Here is a 23,096-nt window from a genome sequence, read left to right on the forward strand (position 1 = left end):
AATACCACACGTATTTATGTATAATTGCTTTTACAGGTTTGGTCGTCAACTTCCGAATTCAGTGGGCGAGTGCAAGGTTACCCGGAGAACCAGCAAAATCAGTTATTGAGATGTCAAGAACAGCCTGGTGGTAGTCGATTGGTGGGAAATCAATCGGTCGTTTTGAACGAAAATGGCATTATGGCGTCTCAGACGAATGTGCCAGGTGGTATGCCTAATCAACCTATACCAACAAACCATCAAATATCTTATAACAACGGGCCTAACGTCCATCTGCATTCGCACCAACTAATTGGACCTAATGGGCAGATTATTAACGTGCAAGGAATTCCTCAAGGCCCTAATAATGTTGTGCAACAGGGGCCAAATCAACTAGTACAGGGTCAGAATGTTTTACAAAATCCATCACATCAACAATCGCATCAAAGCCGATTGTTTGTTAACGGACAGCCAAGTGAACCTAGCGGTCCCGGTCGGCCTAACATGCAAATGGTTCCTTGCAATATACCCAATCAGCAAATCAAATCGGTCGAAATACAGCAACGATTGCAACAACAACAACAGCACTTATACGGTAATCAGCCCGGACCTTATCAAGACCATAACAAACCATCCAGGCGCTTTAATCAAGTTATGAACGGACCAAGAACTCAGAATCAGATACCTAACCAAAATCAGTTAATGCAAATTCAACAACAAAAAATACAGTGGCAAAATAAAATGCAACAGGGGATCAGTCCTCAACAGTTGGCAGTTCAGCCGCAAAATTCGCAAATGTCGAATATATATGAGAGAGTGCCCCCATTACATCAGCATGCTCCCAATACAATTTGGCAGGACGAGATGCGCAGAAAGAAAGTGAAATTAAACAAAGTGATAAAAAATCGACAATATCATATGGTTGAAAATTGTCAGGTCAACCAAAATTCTTGCCCCAACATAGATGTCCGTCAAATTTCCAATGACGCTAACAGAACCCTCGTGATAAATCAAATACAGCCTCACAGTCAGACGGTATCTAGTCCGTCATTTATGGAAGATCCCAGCGGATATCTGGCACAACAGACGGCTCTACTAAACAACACCATCAATCGGCAAACGGGCGCAAACAATTCGGGATACGTATGCAACAGCCCCACGACATCTATGCAGGGTTCTCAGCAAAACGTTGTTGCCATATCAAATTCTCAAGCAAATGAGGTGCCTTTACCTAGTAATATTAATTTGACTGTAAAACCACAACAAGTTCCACGTGTAAATCAAAGCATTAATATAGTTAAACAGAAACACAACCCTATAAGTCAGCAGCAGTATAATCAAATGAATCAAATCCAAGTACAACAACAGAACGTCGCCGATAGCAGTGTGGTGCACGATCAATCTGCGGAATATCCGCCGCAATGCCATGGATGTGTGCCTGAAACCCACATGTTTACTCATAATCAAAAGCTGAAGAGTCACAGTAGATCCGATAGCGAGCCAGGAACCCCGAATTCTTGTACTACCTCTGACGATCCGGTCACGTCGTCGGTTTACATGGAAAAACACAGTCAGTTATCACCCGACACCAGGCCCATTCAGGGGGGTACAGTTAGTACTAGTAACGTTTCTCCAATGGATGGAAATCAGTCCGATCCTCCGACCCCAAATTCCCACTCACACACACCAACTCCACCTCAAAGAAACAATGACCCGCAGAATATCGCTAATAATCAGAGCATCAACATGCAACATAATCATGGACCAATCGTGGATATCGTTACTCAATCGAGGGAGAATTATATACAGCATATGCAGAGTCAGGTCAAATCGGAACAAAGCCAACAGTACGGTCATAATTTTCATGTCAGTTCTAATGCTTCGATGCAAAGAATGTCTGAACGGGGTTATATAACGAATGTAGTGACCACAATGGCGAGTGGGCGTACTACCGGATGTAATACCATAACATCGGTATTAGCGGGAAGAACAAATACCGCGACTGTATCGATAAATAGTCCGTCAAACGGTTCCGGTTCGAATACCCCCACGTCTAATTCCATGTTGTCTCAACTACAGCCGTCCAATGTGACAGTATCTAAGTCTCCTCTGGAAATGGTCCAAAGCGTAGTCAGCAGTATTCAAGTACCGCATAGTCAGCAACAAAATGTCACGGTATCAATTACACAAACCAGCCCTCAAGTATCCCCACACGTAATCAAACATTCACCCACGGGATTACCACCAGGTCATATTCTTGTCTCTTCCAATGGTCAATTGATTATGGCAAGCGCAGGTAACGGACAAAGTAACGTTATGGCCCCTCCTCCACCCAAAGTGGTCGGAAACCAAAATCCCATGCCTCCTATATCAGTATCGCCTATGGTAACCAACGTAACTGCTTCTGTAACTCAAGTAATTCCAGCTGTGGCTCAACAGGTTTTGGGCCAACAAACTGTTCTTGTTAACGCTCTTCCTGCGCCGTTCGTAATTCAACCCGGGGTTACTATGACTATGGATGGCATGGCGGTGGGTCAGAATGTTCAGATCCCCCAAATAGTAACCGGCAACGTCATCCAGCAACAAATTCAACTAGATAATAACGATCCCCGAAGAGCACCAGCTCTATTATCCCCTGAAACCAAGAAAAAAGGGAAAAAACGGAAGATGTCATCGCAAACAGTCGCTGGAATGTTACATATTGCTGCGCAGCAAAACTCCGGTGTCGTTATGTCGCAAGGGTTTCCACAACAGATCCAGATGACTCATAGCCCACAGGGTATCACCACTACTCCTGTCATGCAGGCTCTTACCATTGTCCCAAGTAAAACTGGTGGACCTCCGCAGATAGTAATGAATGGACAAGCCGTAGCTAACGCCAACCTAGGACCGCAACAAATTATAACCAACTCTCAACCAACACAGCAAATCAATTTGCTGCAACCTGTCAATTTAATAAATGGAACGGCGGGCGTCGTACAAAATTTCCCGGCAATTCAGCAATTTATTGTGCCAAACATCGGTAGCAGTATGGTGATGAACGCTGATGGTACGGCAACCATATTACAGGACACGTCAAATCTTGGAATGCAGTTACAAATTCAAAACGTAAACGGACAGAACGTTCTAACTCCAATTCAAAACAGCGGTGTTTTTAATGGTGGCCAGAGCATTCTTGCTGCGGGACCAGCTGGAATGGTCATCAGAGCGCCAACATCCCAAGGTAAAATTATACAGCAACAACATAGTCCTGGTGCGCAGTTTCTCTCTCCCAATGGCAGTCAGTTTGTTGTAAATGGGGCCCAGTTCAGTGGGCAGTTAAGTCCTCTGGTAGCCAGCGTCAGTCCTTCGCAGCAAGTCACGTTCAGTACGTCCCCTCAGCAGATACGATCGAATAGCCAAATTCAGTCAGGCCAACAGGAATTTATTCACATGAACGGACAAATGGGACAGACTCTAATGGTACCGTGTACACCACAAGCGACTAACATTGCGACAGCATCCTCGTCCAATCAACAAAACACTACATTCGTTCAGCAGAATACAACCATCGTACAACAACAAACAACTATGGTGGCGAACAACCAACTTCAAAATTTTCAACATGGCAACCAACAAGGTCAGCAGAATGTTGCCAGATCGGCGTCTCTTAATTTAGATCAACAGAGTTTCATTATCAACTCTAATGATAAACCATTACAAACTGTGATGGTACAACAACAAAGAGCCAGTCCACAGGATATTAATTATAGACAATCTGTATCGACGCAGACTGCGGTGAATCAAAATTCACAAGCCGTTACCACAAACACCTTTTGTCAGACATCCACGCTATGCGCAGGAAGCCCACCAGATACGACAACACTAAGCCCATTGGCGTCTGGTGGCCAAAGTCCACCAACAGCTGATACCACAACACACACAGGCAGTACTGACGATGGATTATCACCAGCTCCGTCGAATTGTTCAACATCCTGCAGTGACATTAATATTCCTGGAAGACCGGGATCAGGAGCAATGGTAAAATAATGAATTTGTGTAATAATTATTATGTGTTCAATTCATTGTTATTTACTTTTTGAGCTCATCTTACCATTTTCCTCATTGTTTACTATTACTATCTTTTCTGGTATTAGTGTAGTCTATAACCACTTTTTTTTACTTTTCAATTAATGTTTCCTTTACATTTTAAACTACATGTGAATTATAACTATAAATATACATTTTATGTCAACACTTACAGACTACCGTAAACTAACAGTGAAAACCTCGTAAGCCCGTGAATAAGAACGAAAATGACTAGTTTTGTCTGTATTGATATTATTTGAAAATATTAAAGTGGTGTAAAATATTAAAATGCAAGAGCAAAATATTTTAAATTTATAAAAAAATAAATTTTAAATTTTGAAAGATATAATGATAATCATAACAGAAAATCCATATATAGATTACATAATAAGAAAGAAAGATTTCATTGCAGATCTGTGAAATCAATTATATTTACTAATTTTTAGGCAATGGTCCACTGTATATCAAGCAGTGAACCAGATTTAATGGAAAGCAATATCCAGCAAGCTGATCAAGAGTGGAGAAGAATAACCCACTCAAGTGGATCAATCAAACATGAGTATTCAGTGAAGCAGGATTTTACTGATGTGACCAGTGCCCACATGCATTACGGTAAACGGCAACAAAACATGTCACATATGGCCTTTGCGGAATCATCGAATTTGATGCCTGGAATGCAGTTCCTTGAACATAAATCAAAACAGGATGTGGTCAGTTCAAAGCACTACGAGAAAATGACCAATCAAAAGAAGAGCAATATGATGATTGTGATGGAAACGCAGCAAATGAGACTTTTTGAGGATGATGATAATGGTAAATTTATTGAAACACTTTCTATAATAATTAGCTGCTTTGTAGTTTTTTTTGTTAATAATTAATAGTAATGCTTATGCATGTATATCAGGTTCAAGTCATCAGTAGAAATAAGTCTAATATTCGTTAAACATAAAAATGTAGAATGGGGATTTTGAACCACAAGTGCAACTTTTTAATGTAAATATTATTTGCATAATGAAAATGTTGAATAAAGGACGTTCAAAAACAGACGCAATATTTGCAATTGCCGTCAATGGTACTGTCATAGAAAGAGTATGTATATTATATGTACCTGAAAAGCCACAGAAGCCCACAATAAGTCCAAGCCGAAGATTAACGGTGGGCGCTATTCGTACACCACCCTTCCTATATATGTATTTCATTATTCTTTTAAAAAAGTACAAATAAATAATTTTTACTCAATTATAATCTTGGGTACATTTTGGGAGATCCTGTATAATACACATCTAATAGTACTTGGTGGTTCCTTTAATGGTAATATTGTTTAACTAATGCAAAATAATGCAACAATACTATGTATTGAAATTACCTTATAATAAGAAAACTATTTAATCATGTATGAATTTTTAATTAGACGAGATAGTACTGGGACTAAAGTAGAACTTTTTTAAATTTAATTCATAGCTGTATATAGTAGAATTTAGTTTTGATGCTACAGGTTTTAGGATCTTCAAACGAATGCATGCGTGATATATGGTGAACGTGTTTTATTAATTAACTGTTACTTTTTTTCAGTCCATTAATCAGCTGTATATATAGCCGTTATTTAAAATACCATTTGTACAATGAGGTGTGGCCTAACATTCCAAAAAATCACTTGTCAGAAAGTTAACATGGTGTCTGTGATCTAATCATTCCTCCACTCAAAATCATATTAATTAAAAAGGATTATTTGCCTCCACGACGCTTCGCATTCAAAATTTCGCTTTCAACACTCAACTGTTTTGTTTAGAAACCAAAAAAGAGCAACCGAAGGATCGCGTTCCTCGGCCGCTATTTACCGTTGGGGACCTAGTTTGGGGTCCCACGAAAGGTTCTTCGGCTTGGCCAGGAAAAATCGTAGCTGTGGAAAATAACATAGCCACGGTTAAATGGTTTGGCAGTGAGAAAGATATGTCTAAGGTTAATATCGAAAATTTACACACGTTATCTCAAGGTTTAGAGGAGCACCATCGAGCCAGGAAGAAAGCAAGAACGTGAGTTTTTGGAGTTGATGGCCACATCACAAAATTTTATTTACATCAACTTGGAGTTTCTTGTATTGTCGATAATGTTAGTACTATAGGCTGTCTCAAAATATACGCAAGATTTGAATTGAATAGAAAACAAGGTGGTGTTGAGTGTATGTGTCGTGAATTCAATACAAATCAGAAAAACTATCAAGCTTAAATAAAAAATATAGTATTAATAGGAATTAAGAAAAAAAGAACCACCAAGATAGTGAATAACAACATAGAACAAAGGTTTTAAAGGGACTCAAATTAAAACTTAGAAAGATATAATACTAGAAGGATCATAAAATTCTTAAAATCATTAAATCAGAAAGGGGTAAAAATTGGATGACTTAAAGAATTGAAAAATAAGAAATTGAGCGAAAAAAGGTATGTATATTGGAAAGAACAAAAAGCAAATAAAATGAAAAGGCATCCAAAGAAAAAGAGGGTCAAAAAGGAGAAAATAAATATCAAAATTATATAAATCAAAAATCAAAATGAGAACTAGATATGGACTGAGAACCTAGAACACTCCATAGGATCTAGAAAGCTTCTTTAGCAGATGCGATACTCCCTCATGGGTGTTTAAGCCATTTATTCATTTATTTTATATAATGTGGCATTATCCTTTAATATATATCAAGTAAATTGTTAAAAATAGTTTGAATTATTTTTTGGTTGCTAATACTTTACCGCATAAATGGCGAGAAGTTCAAAATTGCGTAAATTTTTAGACATCCTTTACAATTGTTTAATTGTAAAAACACTTAGTTGATGTTATTTTACAATCAGATCGATTGTAATGATAGTTAATAAAATGTTTGTCTTATATTTCCATATTTGCGTTTTTTTAACTTTGTTTTATTATCGATTGAATATATTAAGATTAAACATTAATGTCATTTATAATGGGTTATTTAGCAACATGGCTATTTGTTAGTTCGTTAAACATTCTTATTTCTCTTTTAGAAGTCGAAAATTAAGCAGTCTATTGGAGCAAGCAATACAAGAAGCTATGGCGGAATTAGATAATCTAGACACCAATAAGATCTCAGAGGAAACGATGAAACAAAAGGTGTCTTCTTCCAAATCCGAAAAGGTGACGTCAAGGTTGAGGAGCGGACAACGTTGAGAAATGAGCCATGTTTATATCAACCACAGTAGGACCAACATCGAAATAAAACAGTATAATGTTGTATAGATAAAACTATTATATTAGAGAAATTAATAATGCTTTTCAAAGTAATTGCGAGTGAAGAATTTATTCGATTTTAAAGAAATAAGTAGGCTGAGAAAATGCTGATATTGGATTCCTAATTCCTATTTAAAACTTTGTGACGGTGCGTAAATTTAAAATATTTTTCAAATGTCTTTTTAAAGTAGTAAAATAAGGCATATAACGTAAATATTTCAAAAAAATATTGTCAAAATAACGCAATTTCTAATATACATATTATGTAAATGAGAATTTCTTTTCACCTTAGATTTATATATAAATAAACTGGGCTTTCAATAATTTGTATATATATATATTATCTGATTAGTACTAAATTTTTTTATTAGAGCCTAGGATTCAATAATATTGCAAGTCATATATTCTTAGTGTAATTATCATTTAGTTGTACTAATATCTCTGGATTTTTTTGTCTATATAATTTGTTTTTATGATAATCGAAATACAAATCAAAAATATTCTGAAGCTAAATACTCCTGATACTAAAGAAACACTGTTAAAGATAATTACGACACTTTTATTCTTCTAGTCAATTTATAATTTATAAATTATATATTTGTAATGACAATAATATCAGCATTTGCCAGGTTTAGAATATGTTCAATTATAATATCACAGAATTTTAATTAAAATAATTATAAATAAACTGAAATATATGACAAAATACCTATTAGTGTTCTAAAATCAAGTTATAAGTGAATACTACATTTTGTTTTCGAGTTGTTTTGTTTATATCTTGCCTACTCTGTTTCTTTTATGGTAGAGCCCATATGGACTGAATCGCTTATATAGATAGATTTAAAAATGTACAGTAATCAAATTTCTCAGTTTATTGACTGTATTTTTTTGTAGAAGATATTCTCTTTATCTGGTGATATTTTTTATTACTTAATCATAGTCTGAGATCACGCGAATGCCAGATTTACGTCATTTTATACGCTACCACAGATAAAAACTAATGACTATTATGAAAAATTACTTTGACAGGTAACAGATAGCAAGGTCCAAACAAAAATTATATTATTAAAGGTGAATTTTTGATATTATTTATGAAATAATAAGATAATGTCTTCAACTGCTACTGTTACGACGTCTTTAAAATATATCTGTAAATTATAACATCAAATTTATAAACATCCAAAGCTCATGCTTTATAACAATTTTTAGTTTGATATCTGGTAATGACATTTCATTCATAATCTACTGCGGCTGATTTTTCGTTATAGACAATTGTTTTTGCTTGTGTTAATGTATTTCCTTTAAAACATCCTCTTATATTTTCGTTGTTAATATTAATTAGTGTTTAAAAGGTTCACATTCAGGCGCTGTTTATTTGTTGATCTTATATTTCCGTGACTAAACATTTGCGTATTATTTAAATACAAGAAAATCATTGTGTACAATGTATATATATATTATATATATTGTTTTTTCTTCTTTATTATTAAGTTAATTGCAATTAAACTGCACCAATCCCACCTTCAATCTAGGAACGTTTGCTTTATTAAATAAAACGGATCCAGTGTTCATTTTATTTTTTTGATGAAACCATAATTCATAATCAAACTTACATTTTAAAATGCTTAAATATAAAATAGATGATTAAAACTAAAATTTGTACATTATATTTTTATAAGCAACTGTATTTATTGTTTATAAATTTTACCATTTATTTGGACTGTATATTTATTTTTGTTTTAATTTAATTTTTTATTAATGTTGAAAGTTTTGAATCTCATGAGATAATTTCAATGTTGGTTAAGTATCACTGATTTTAATTGTTTCAGCATTATGGAATAATGCTGTTTTATTTATGAGTAGTACTAAATCAGCACGCGATTTGAATCAAATCGGTACCACCTATATAGACTAAATATGACTTTCAAATCTTTCATATCCATGAAAAATTTTATATGTTTATATTAATTATTTTTACAATAGCATCACAATAGAATACCTAGGGTGTTAACCTTTTAGTAAGCTGGAGTTTATCAAAAAAATAATTCAAGATTTGAGGTTGATTGTATACATTTTTGTTAGTTGAACAGGCAGTACTAGTTAATATTAAATAAATAATACTAACAAATTTGCTTGATTCATACATTTCAGTTTTTCTGTAATCCCGCATTTATATTATATATTTTTTTAAATGGGTCCCTACCATATATTTTTACTGCAAACATTTATCAATCAACCTTGATTTAAAAAAGATTATCAACATGTATAATATTACCAAGCTTTATGTATTTATAATTTATTATGTATATATTTTTATAGGTACCTGTTTCTGTGTCACAGATATAAAATGTATTCCAGTGTATTTTTTATGTGGTCGATAGATTTATTTTCTATTCCTCCACCTGTACTGTGTAAGGAAAGTCTGTCAGTTAATCAACCATCGTTCTGTGTTAAGCACAGTAGTCTTGATGCAATTGCTTTTTTTCTTTTTCCATATCATATCAACAGATACTTTACAGGGAGGGAGGAAAACAGTAAGATAGTGATGTAGTTTTTTAATTGCCAGATTTTTTGTACACATCTTTAATCCAGTGTTAGGGCTACTTGTCACATTATGGAGTGTGTGCGGTAGCTAAAAATTTCTGTTTATAAGTTATATATTTATATATGTGTATATATATATTTTTATATGTATATATCTATCTATCTATATATTTATATATATACATACATACATACATATATATATATATATATATATATATATATATATATATATATATATATTTGTAATATTTTAAATTATGGCATGCTATGTTGTGGTCGAACATTCTTCAGCCCAATAAATACTGGATTAGATCAATATGTGTTTTATTTATTTTCCATCTTGTCTTTCAACGATTAAACGATTTTCGTTTATAGTTTATTTAAACAGTCTACAATAATAATAAAACTCCTAGTGTAGTGAACCAGGTGAGTAGTGCTGCTAAGAATGCGATAATTGCGGTTTCAATTTTGGTAGCACTTTTCATTTTGCTTAGGTATTTTAAATATATGTCCAAATCAAGCCTGTTTTCAGACATGTTGACACCGAATGTCGTCGAACTATCTCACATACCCCTGTGAAGTAAATTTAATGCCGAGGTTTGTTTTTCGGAGTCCACGTTAAAGAGTAGAGAAAATCCAATTAAACCCTAGTTGGTAAAAAATAAGATTCCAAAACGTTTGACGTATAATAATATATGTATAATAGTTCATTTTCAGAAGCTCCTTTAGAATTCAGCTTTACCTCATTAGGAGAACAAATGAGAGTCGGATGAAGCAAGCTATGGCCTGGATGCTATGGATGTATCAATTTTCCAGCCGCTTTGCCGAATAACATTTGCCAAGATAACTATGAGTTTGAACTAATGTAATGTGGTAAAAACAGTGATATCAATCAATTCAAGTCGTTTTTTCTTAAACTTATGCCACAATCATTATTAGCCGTTGACGTTAGAAAATCGAATTAGTAGTTTGGCTCGTGTAGAATAACTCGTGACAAACAATTCTTTTTCAAAGCCACCAAACACTTGGATATTGCTAAACTTCACCTTTTAACGTCAATGCGGGCTTTGCAAGCGTTTATGAAACATTTCGCTGTTTTGGCCACGATATGTTTGGCACATTGTATTTTGTTTCTTTTCAGGAACGATTCACAAATGGAAACTCGGCCCATTTTCAATAATATCATCGACTTTTTCAACAATTTGTCGGTACGGATGAAGCTCATCTATTAACATTGACGTTTCCGAAACTAAAACGAACTAACCAATTTTGACACTAGCGTTCACTTAAGAACCCATCACTGTAAACATCGCACAATTTTCTATGAACATGCACTAGGTTTTTCTATTATTCTAATACCAATTAAGTAATCCATGTTTCAAAATAGGTATTCCACATTTTAGGAATCCTGGTTTTAGAAATAGGGATTAGCAAGATATTTCAAACCATAATAACGATGATATAAGATTGCATGATAAATAAAAATTATGAATATAAATAATGATAAATAATAAATGAAATGATGATATAAATTTGGATGATATAAGCAATACAAACGTTTATATGTATTTATGTTTAAATGTAATTCCTAGAATTTTCAGAATCTGAGCCACCAGTTAGAGTTGACAAAGTGAGTCACTAGGAGGAAGGGATATGTAGATGAGTGACAGTTGCTATGAATATGTAATGTTAGTTTGCCTAGACTATTATTGAATTGCAAAAAGAATGAATATATCAACTATAGGGCCGTAGTTGAAAGTTTTCACCTGAAAAGGGAAAAAGTAAACATCAGTCAGTTGAAACAATCAAGAAGCAAATTTCTCAAATATCAAAATTAATATAATAAGAGTACAATAGAATTTTATCGTATTATCTGAATCTTATTTTAGTTTTTTTAACATCTACTCTAAAATATTATTAAATAATGTACAAACCAACGGGTTACGTTAAACAGTAATTTTAATTTAACTGATTCTAAAGAAATTTTACTGCATTTTTATAACAAGTTGTATTTAGTATCTGTAATATATAAATATCGGATGTATTTAAGAGCGTGGAAAATGAATAAATTGAGATGAAAAGTAATAGCCAACGCAAGAAAACGATTTATGCAATTTATAGACTTTAAAACTGTAGAATTAATAACATAAAATTAATAAAACAGTATATATTATAGTAATATATACAATATAGTATATATATTATATAGCGTAAACCGAATATTGGTTTCTTTGTGATAGTGCTGTTTATGGAACGCAATATTGGAGTTATATAGTTGCCGTGGGAGTACCATTATTATATTAACTCAATGTTGATTGTAAATAGTCAAATTTGTTAAGAGGGTAAAACACTAATTTGAAGTATAAATTAATTAATATAAATAAAATTGAGTTACAATGCAACTGTACAAAATAAGATTATTTTTTGTAGACCTAATGAAATGATTTTAAGATGCAGTGAATTTACCTTGAAGTTCGGGATCATTTGCTTCTTAAAATGGATTTCGACAAATGTGATCTTATTTTTATATAAAATTGCTTTAAAAAAAGTGAAGGGAGGAATAATTAATCGGTCATATCTATGGAATAATGGAACATTGAAGTCGGTACTAGTTAGTCTATGATATGTATTATTTATTTTGTGAAAATATATTTTATTTTATACACTATAATAACTACAAAAATACAGATGATATAAAGACATGTCTAATTTATATCTAAAATATTTTAGATGATTTGGTTTTATGCATTTAATGCACTTACGACTGTTCGTAGAACTCGCAAGTTTTATATTGAAGATACTCAAGGTCCTATTAAAGCTGATTATTCCTGATTATAAACGTATATTTATCTTTATTCTCTGTAAAAGACGTAGCTATAAAATCGGTCAAGGCGTATGCGAAACCGCAAGTGCAGGATGATAATGAAATATTTTTATTAGGAACAAAATATTGCAGATACTGCGTTAGCCACTCAAGGTAAACACATTTTGTTTTGAGATATATCATATTTTTATATTTATATTATGTAAATCCTGTGAATATTTTCAGATATAACATTCTGATTCTGAAAAATTTTTTTCAGAAAAGTATAAGTGAAGATACTAATTTTCTATAATTAATCGTAACTAACTAATTAATATTTAATTAAATCATTATTATTTGTGATTTATTTCCATAAATATTAATGAATAATATTAAACTGTTGGTATATGAGTAAATAGAAATTTACTTCCTTTCCAGAAGGCTTTAAACCATCTAAAAAATCTCACCAGCAAGCAACTTTTAGAGCTTGCTAACATCATTAACTCCATCCTGAGGTTAAAGCGTCTCGCAAAAAATTGGAAAAAAACGCTTGTCGCTGTTATTCCAAAAAAAAAGCCAAGTCAAATCCATCTGACTATAGGCCCATCAGCCCGACTAGTTCACTCTCCAAACGTGCCGAAAAAGCGATATTACACGCTTTAAATAGTTTCACTGACCAGACCAAACGAACAATTCGGTGTCCGTGTCAAACATTCAAACCTCCATCAAACTGCTCGCGTCGCAGTAACCATCCATCAGGCACTTGTAAAAGGTCGCAAAGCTGGAGCCATCTTTCTAGGTATTTTGAAAGCTTTCGATCAAGTATGGCTCAAAGGACTATTCTTTAAAGCGAACCAACTAGGTCTACTGAATGACCTAATTTCGCTGATTCACCATAATATGATAGATACTTTCTAGTAAGGATTGGCGACGCAGTCTCCTCGAAAACAAACCTCCGTAGGAGTCCTGCAAGGTGCTCCACTAGCTCCAGCCTTGTTCAACACAACCAGACGATTGCGTGGTACAAATTCTCGCGGCTGCAGATTAACCCGAGCAAAACTCAATCTATTCTGTTCCACCATAAGAAGGAGTTCCGTGCATATCGCATCCAAATCGAGGAAGTCCCTATTCCTGGACTCCAGAATGTATCATATCTCGGTTTCCAGATCGACCGTAGGTTCCAATGATCAGCTCAAATACAGCACGCTATTTGCAAAGGCAATGGTTTGTACAGCCCACTATTTCCACTCATCTGCAGAAAAAGCAAACTCCCAATATCCGAGAAAGCGACTCTGTATAAGATGCTAGTCCGTCCAGTCTGCCTCTACAGAGCACAGGTACGTCTCTGATAGATAACTTGCACTATTCCAAGTGTTCCAGTCCAAAAAGTCCGCGGGTTACTCAATGCCTACGGTTCACGAGGAACGTAACACTCACCTCGAATCAGGCATCCCCGAAAAGTTTCACGAACATGCTCAGTGTAAGGTTCTCCCTAGACTCTTAGAACACGAAAACAACTTGATCAAATCCCTACCCGTCCACAAACCCCGGTAGTTAAACCAATTACGACAATCCTAGTCGTACCCCAGGGTCTCTATCGCCCTCAAAATCTCTCTATCCGAAGCCCGAAGCGACATCAGCAAAAAACTGTTTGGTTCTAGCTGGTTAATCCGGAAAAAGAAAAAAAAAACTTAAACTTAAGTTATATTGTATACACGTGTAAATCTAATCATCATAATCCATTTAAAATATACAAATCTATTACTTTCGTTTTCGTTCATACATTTGTTGAAATTAATGTTATCTAAAATAAACATGGTGTTTCTATGGCGGCTCTAAATCACTTAATTATTCAGATTTTATATTTAGAAATATAGTTCAAAGTCAGAGTAATAGAATGGTTAAGGTTTATTAAGTTCTTCTTCCACACTGCCTTCCCTGTTTACAATTCTAACTCATTGATTTGGGATGAAGTAGGAACTGGTAAACTTTTTGGATGTTGAATATGAATAAGTCTATTAGTTAATGTGAGATTAGGGTATTTCACTGACGTTCAATGATGACTCGGTAGAATTTTTTGTATCTTCTCGCTAAACCTTGTTTTGACGCGGAAAATCTAATAAAAATTGTTGAATAAATTTACACTTTTCCACAGAACGTTAACGTAACAAAATGTACTTCATAAAACACTCTTAAATGCACTAAAATGCTTTAAAATTCGTTGTTATAGCAATCTAATCACTTACTAATATAACATTAATAACAGTTAATAGGTCTGCCAAACTCGAAAAATAAATTTTCAACAAACTGAAAAAATGTCATTTGTGTTTCTAAATTTAGACCAATCAAAACTTTTATAGTAATTTTTGAATTCAGCAGATGTTTTATTTTGTTATATTGTAGACTGCTTTTTACAAACTGGAGTTTATGTGTGAGAGATTAGCTCCGATTACCGAGATCATCCCATCTCAGCAGACATCCGTCTTACCCAATCACGTTACTGGCATGACTGGTTGATTTTCCTTATCGGATTTTACATTCTTGCCAATTGACAATCACAATTATAAATAATAACAAATTTAAACATAAATATTGCAACCATGCCCCGACAGGATTCAAATCCACGACTAGACTATCGCAACAGTAGGAGGATCGTCCTGTCACTTTGACCACTGCGCTATCCAAAATGGCTTAGCGGGTTGTTAAGAAATATTTTTATTAAATACTTATGTTAAAAGGAATTCTGGTAAAATTAATAATACGAATTTATACTGTTGTAGTTTCTCCATCTGAAGCTGATAAAAAAGGCATTATTTTGCCATTAAAATTTTTGATTTTTCCAATCTCCAGAGGATGGTTTTTACTCTCACTAGTAGCTTCTTCTACCCACTGTCAATTACTTTTTCCAGTGGAAATATTAAGCGTTATTTGACAACACAATTTTTTTTAGGACTCAAACTAAAGAATAGCAGTGCACTACTTCTATATCAATTCAATGTGTTGAGGACATTTGATCAATAAAGTCTTAAAGTATACTAAGAATTTTGTGAGTCATAAGATTAACCAAAAATCTCAAAAGTGTACCAAAAAACTTAAAATAGGACGCACTATCTAAAAATCCCCGATTTTATTTTAATAACTGTTTTCCACATTTGCGGTTATTTCGTAGTAATGATAATCGTTATCCTGTTGTAAATGGTATTTTATGACATTTATTTAACTGTAGCATCATTCGATTTTTAAAATCATATTTTAAGTCTAAACAAAATACAAAAACTAAGTAAATAATGATTTAACTGTAATAACATTAAAAGTTAAATTATATCGATCCCTTGAGTTTTTGGCTATTTTGTGAAACAATTTAGATATTTATTCATTACGTTTGTCGCTTTACCAATTATATAATTTCTTATTATTTGGATTGCTACTTTTAAATTCTGTATCGATAATATTTCATAAGATTGTGTGTACTTTCTTTTTTTGTCGTCTTTGTACATATCCATTTCACCAGCTAACTGTTAAAAAATTCAGTCAGATGAAACACATTTTGGTAAAAATTTGGTAAATAGGTTGCGGCGACCCGGTGAACTTTATACCGCCGAATAGTCAATGAATGTCGTGTTACTTTTCTGATAAACTTAATTTAGGATATTATTTGCGTAATAAAATGAGTATCGATAAAATACAAAAAGCAAGTATTTCAGTGACGTGTCAGTAAGATTTTATATTATTGAAGGTATGTATTTTGCACTCTGGTTGATTATTTTCAGTGAAGCACCTTGCGATATACAACATTTCCCGTTTTGTTATTAGGTGTAAGAACAAATAAAGTGGGTGGTTTGCAGACAGGTGAACATGCCACGTACAATTCATGTACTTCACGGTCATGACGAAAATATGCATTTTATAGATTCAAACCACAAACATTCAAAGATTGGTCTTGTGATTTGTTAATTGTTATGGTGAGTGCAAGAAGAATCGTAAATTGAATTTGTTTAAACTCAAATGGCATATTGGTTGGGATTATCGGAATCCCCAGAATGAGAACTTCCACACTTTTGAATTTTCCTTTTGGTATCATCGCGTCGATTGCATTGATCATAAGTTCTTTTTTTTATCACAAACGCTTTTTATTGCGTACTGAACCAATCTTCCGAGGTGAGCCAAGTTCTAAATTGTTGTATGAACAACAAAAAAACTTCAAACCTAAATTAAAACTAACGTAAAAAACAAGAATATTACAACAACAATATAATTAATGTACAACCTACAGTGTTAAAATGTAATAATATTTACAGTAATAAATTTAACCAACAAATAAAGTACTCACACATTCTGTGTTGTTAATATTGTAATATGTATGATAGATTTACCGAATGATCCGGATTGTTTGAAACCAATCTATTTGACAGTTGTTGACTCCATCTAAATGATTCGTACTAAAATTTTTTTTTCTTTGGATGGATTAATGGCAGAAATGTACAGTTAATATATTTTTTATTCGAATATTTTGTTGTTCAATATCTTTCTAAATAATATAATGTATAGTATGTCAGTGGCTTGCAGTGTACATCAATTATTAAGCTTCCTGGCGTGACCTGTCAATTGTGAAATATGGCGGAGTTCCAAACTTAATTCATTTAAAAAAAATTCCGTATATTTTTCCATGTATTTTTTATAATTTAATGCTATTCTGTTAATCGAAGCGGATCAAACAAATCAGGAATCATTAATATCGGCCCAGCTGTTCCTAAGTTGTAAGTGGTGTAACTAATCCGACCTTTTTTTATTTATTTAGATTTCTGGTAGTACTAGTTAGTGGATAAAAATCCGGATGTTTTAACGAAAAAAATCGACGATCAGCTTGAACGAATTGGCTGAACAAAGGCGTCAATGACGGCCACGTTTCATCATTGAACTGCATCTTCCTCGGTACACGGAGACGCCGGAGCTCGGGTCCGGACTCCCGGAACCGGCCAGTTCTTGTCGTTCTTCCGTGGCAGCGGTACCGCGATCGTACCAGTGTCTCACCAGCAGCGCTGGGGTGTGGACGAGAGAAAGAGCGAGCGCGCGCGCGCGACGATGTGACAACGTTGCAATACCCGAAATGTGTGCCGCCGTCGCCCCTGCATTGCCTTTCGTTCTACTTGTAGCCACCCTGTCATTGTCAGTAAGTGTCATACGTGCATATACATATATATCACGTAATAATATATTATTGCAATTTTTCGATTTTGTTCCAAGTGATAAAAAAATTAAATTAATATCCTTAAAAATTGATACGGAATTAGGAATAAATGATGAATTACTTTTTGTTTTATTGATTTTTTAAGTATGTATGAGCGTATAAAGATTAAATTAAAATAAAAATTCCTTGTTCAATCAATAACGTCCTTATGTTATTTTTTAGTTAGTAGTTAAATATAATATTAATACACATATATATTTTAAGTATTCTAAAGTAGGACAACAGCTAACTTGAATTATTAATATTGAAGTTTAACAAACAATATGAAGTTTTTTTTTAATAAAATTCAAGCTTAAATATAATATAAGAATGTTAAGTAAAATAAAAATCAGCTAATAATTAAGATATAGTCATTTTACACACATGTTTATAGTGTCATTCGTACATATATGCACATAACACTTAATATGATATTAAAATCGTCGCAAAACTTCGAATCCTCGGTGACCAATTAGCCTTTTTTATATATTTTTTAAAATTAATAATCGGCTTTACTATGGCCTAAAAATAATAAGGAAAAATAATACAAAGAAAATTTCGTCGGTAATAATTCGGACAGAATCATTTTAGACACTGTTCGTTTTATTACATTTATATTTTTTATATAAAAAAAAATACAGAATGTACCTGCTCCATGACATTAGGTAGGTTTTAAAAATGACTTGCGTCTTGTTCAAAATGAAATTTCTGAAGGACTATGGTCCTCGCCTATCAGAAAATGTTTTTATGAGGCCATTTTTACTTTTTTGTGGTTATTTTTTTTAAATATATAAAAGCCTAGTAATCTTCACCGTTAAAGTATTCATTATTTTGTTGATACATTTTTTTTTCTTTTATACACTTTAAATTATCAAAAATACTACCGTTTTTAGACAATAAAGGCCAGACAACTTTTTAAAATGACACACCTACAGCGGAACATATAATTAAATATGCCAGAAGGCAATTTCTAATAATCAGGAGACACTTTTCATATTTGATTTATGCTATGACATATTTAATTATCAGCACAGATAAAATCGTAATCAATGAACTTTTTGAAGAAATCTCATTTTTATAACTCTATGATTTGATTAATTTTATAAGTATTATCAAGGAATTAATAATATTTAGTTCTTACTAAGATTTCATGATCTATTTGCATGTATCAGTATACCCTCTTTGGCTTTGTAAATTATCAGTAACTTGCACTTCGTCTCTAAAGATTAAAATTGTCTAGTTGCATCTTAATAAAATAACTTTTTGATAGATCATGAAAAATGTTACGACGAAATTAATCCTTACTACAATACCTTGTCTACAATAATATAACATTAGTCTTATGATGTATACAGAACGGTTCGATCCGATTCGGCGCATTGTTGAAAAAAAGGCAAAACGTAGTCGAATTCGCTACGCAGCAAAACAAATCTTCAGAAAACACTGATCTGATATTAATCTTGATTATAAGAATTTTCCTTTTTTACTTGTTGTGCCATCTCCAGTGGTAGATGCCATCTCTTCTTCTGTCACATATTAGAGTTATCTTTCATGTCGACTGTATGAAGCAGGATATGAAGACGCTGCAATATATTTCCACCGGCCTTAATTAATTTTGTTGTCACTCATATCGTCCTTCCACAGTTCAGAGGTTTTATGTCTGTTATTAGTTTATTGAATCTTGGCTCATCATCACAAAATGTCTGATTGGTGTTGATTCAATTAATGTAGTGAACTATAACTGAAAAGACTGGCTAAGAATTTCATATAGAGACTGGAAATTGATCTTTATTACATAACAAATTTAAATATTAGTTATGTTTAACTTGACCTTAAGACAAGTTTAACATTTCCATTTCCATAAAAAAAGAAGTAAAAAATATTTTATTAATTCTGTTTCCTTTAATTGCTGAAAATCACTGGGGAAAAGCATTTTAATATTGTTGGTGTTATTTGATTAGCTTAAGCTGGTTAACACACCTCAAAAATGTCCAATCATTTTTTTGTGTATCACATACATATTGATTGAATGATAAAAATATATAGCACAATAAATATTCTGATATTTATATGTGTAAAAGTAAAAGATAAATTGTTATTTATCATTAAAAAAAAGTTTGATAGTTTGCAATATATTCATTAGTGTTATCTATTAATCAATTAAATTAAAATATAACGATATCAATAAATTGAAAAAAGTTGATAACCTTATGCTATTTATAGTTGAATTCTAGAAATGAATGTGTTAACTTTCTAGATAAAGCATATTAATTAAATTCAGTTAATATCAACAGAATAATCGAATTTCTGTATTTTAGAATAATTGTTTAGGATTGAATTTTTAATTCCGCGCAATGACGTTTACTTGGCTCAAAACTCAAAAATGAGATAGAATACAAAATTGATTTATAGTACTTGAACACATTTACATTAGTTAGCTGGTGTTACCTTCTTTTATTTACAATATACGCCACATACTGCTATACAAAAAATAATAAAACGAAATTATAAGCCGGAAGAATAGTAAAATAAACCCTCAAAATATGCATATTTATTTCCTCTTGAAGCTCGTTTATTATCTGATCGTTAACATATACTTTTTTTATATAACATACAAACGAATTAAATAATTTGCAATTCTTTCTAATTATAATCGAGAACTGAACATAAAACAACGTACTATAAACGATTCAATGTTTTCGTTTTGGTATCTTGGCTAATGATGTAATTCAAGATTGAGGTAACAATTAACTTCTTCTTGTACATGACCTTAGAATTTTCATTCTTAATAACGATCGCTAGGATGATTGTTTCGCATCACTATAAAATAATAAAATAGCTGATTTATTACATCACAGGGTCTTTTGTTTTTTTTTTAATAGAAAAACGTAATTTTTAAACCTAAGTTTGTATGCTTGTTAATTAAATTTATGAAAAGGGATCAGAGGTGTATTAATTTGTATTCGTTTTAACCAGGAACTATCGTTTTCTTGGTTGTTTCAATGCTGAGCTAATTGAATATATTTTTATAATGGATGTTTATTACATTAACATTAATGATAATTAACGTTTGATTTATTATTGTATTAGTTTGTATTTTGTTTTCAATAATTGTATTATTAGAGGTACCTTTATGACATGATAATATATTGATATTCGGTCGATTGGTTGCTAATTTAGCGCTATCATTAAAAATAAAATCATTAAATCAATGGCCGTGCAATAGGTATGGTGATTAAAGAATCGCAAAAAATGATTTACCTTAATAATATAGGAGAGATAGTTTCTAAAAAATATATATTTATGAAATATGTGAAGCTTGCCTGTCATAATAGACACGTACCATGCCAGGCTGTAAAATCACACTGTTAAACTAAATATGTATCATTTACCCTTAGACCGGTAAAGTGTAGCCCACTGAATATTTGATGTACAAAAAACCAGATAATAATAATTCACTTAATAATATAAAGCTGTCTTCGAAAAGGGGCTTGTGAAATTTCCTTGGTTCAATTTTTCGTACAGAAAACTCGAAGATCTACAGTGATGGAAGCATAGTTTTTTTCAGAAAATTAGCAAAAAGTAATTAATCAAAATGGCATTGTTAGATATTTACATGAAATTGGCTTTAAATACATGAAAAAGTCAAAACTATTTTTCTTTAACCATTTATTTTAATATTCTAATTTAGAATTCGACTTTTGTAATGACCTTTTTAAATGCTTTGGTTTGGATTTTAAACTCGTCATATACAAGAAATATTCAAACACACATATGTGAAAACGTAAATTTGTATTGAAGTGTTCAATAACTATAATTTAGATTAAAAAGAGTCGATTTTATGAATCTATAAATTAAAATCTATAAAAATAACCCTATTGTTATTAAAAGTTCTATACATTTTGTAACATTAAAAGTTAAAAACCTGCCACACTAAATTATACTGCAAATTTATCAATAAGGAACAAGCAGAAATAAGAAAGATTAATGTTCTGACTTAATACAGTAAATGTCAGGATTTAGGTGGTTAGTATGAAATTTAGTCGATGTAGGTGTAAGCTCTAATATCTGTTACTGAGTTGACAAACTAGAACCCAGTCGATTTTCACTTTTTTATAGTTAGATTTCTTGTTTTTTCTTCAATAGATTTTTTAAAATCTGTTTGTGCTACGAATAGTTAATTTGAAATTCAACACTGTTCATCTCTTTTTGTTTTGACAGCTTACCTAGTATTTTATTTAATTATTATATAAAACATATGGTCTTCCGGGTTGGATTATTTTAATTTTCAGATAAACTCAATTGAAGAAAATATTTTAAATAATAAAAGGTTATTGTTGTGCCCTGTATAAATATTTATTCCTCGCTCTTAGTTTGTTACATTTGCTCTAATATTAAGTTATATATCATTACTGTATACGTAAAAGTTTAACAATTTTATTTCTCATTTGATAGGTTTTACATAAAATTATATTTTTTAAACATTTATGTAATCATCTGAAACTACAGAACTTTTTGCAGTGCTGCCAAATTAACAAGGTAAAAAATAAGCGACTTGGTGTTTTATTATTTTAGTAAATTGTCCTTGAAATGCTATAAAATATATATTTATAAATAATTTATCGGAATCCGTTTTGATGATTATCACCAATAAGATGTCATTTACCCTCATCAATAAGAACTTTGAAGGTTAATACTGTCATTAACCAGTTTAATTATTTTAATCCATCAAACAATTTCTGAGAATCTGAGTTTTTATTTGGAGATATCCATCAGAGAGAAGATTAAACGAAATAAATATAATTCATAGAAATTAATTGAACATTGTAACAATATATTAAACCGTAAAAACTCACCAAAAGGCAAGAATTTCATTTCAAGTTTTATCTAAAAAAAAGCAATAGAACAATGATCAATGTTGTACAGTTATACATTTCTAAAATACAACTTTTCGGCGATCCAAGATGCTGTATATACAATTACTGGTTTTATTCTACAGGAAAATTGAATAGTTTGTATAAAATATAATAAAACTGGTTAAGTAAAGATATCTTTTAAAAATTGTTGTGGAATTGGAAGACAAAATTTATTTACTTATTTTTTTTAGCTTGTTAACTTTTGTTATTTTATAATTACATCCAAATTCCTCAAAATAACGTGTTTTTCTTTCTGAATGTACAACGCAGCAGAAAACCACCGTTTTTTCTTTGTTTAATGAGTAGCATTTAT

At 32.1% G+C, this 23,096-nt stretch overlaps 2 protein-coding genes across 4 annotated transcripts in view; both read left to right on the forward strand.

The window, feature by feature from the left end:
• The window catches only part of sba (six-banded), a 153,074-nt gene extending 142,921 nt beyond the window's left edge, over positions 1-10,153 (forward strand). Inside the window, exons 6-9 of one of the 3 annotated variants that reach the window (XM_076395176.1) lie at positions 37-3,999; positions 4,494-4,860; positions 5,837-6,080; positions 7,068-10,153. In XM_076395176.1, coding sequence (XP_076251291.1) covers positions 37-3,999; positions 4,494-4,860; positions 5,837-6,080; positions 7,068-7,230 — 4,737 coding nt within the window. In that variant the 3' untranslated portion in view covers positions 7,231-10,153. The other 2 variants (XM_076395177.1, XM_076395178.1) reach the window with 2 other exon arrangements.
• Positions 10,154-17,557: 7,404 nt separating this feature from the next.
• LOC143190680 (uncharacterized) overlaps positions 17,558-23,096 on the forward strand; it is a 38,301-nt gene continuing 32,762 nt past the window's right edge. Inside the window, exon 1 of the mRNA XM_076395183.1 lies at positions 17,558-17,810. Within this exon, the coding sequence (XP_076251298.1) occupies positions 17,748-17,810 (63 nt within the window). The 5' untranslated portion in view covers positions 17,558-17,747. The remainder of the gene's footprint in view (positions 17,811-23,096) is intronic.

This window comes from Rhynchophorus ferrugineus, unplaced genomic scaffold (assembly GCF_030347505.1).
Source record: "Rhynchophorus ferrugineus isolate W39M unplaced genomic scaffold, kcgeb_rfMv2 rfM2, whole genome shotgun sequence".
NCBI classification, from domain to species: domain Eukaryota; kingdom Metazoa; phylum Arthropoda; class Insecta; order Coleoptera; family Curculionidae; genus Rhynchophorus; species Rhynchophorus ferrugineus.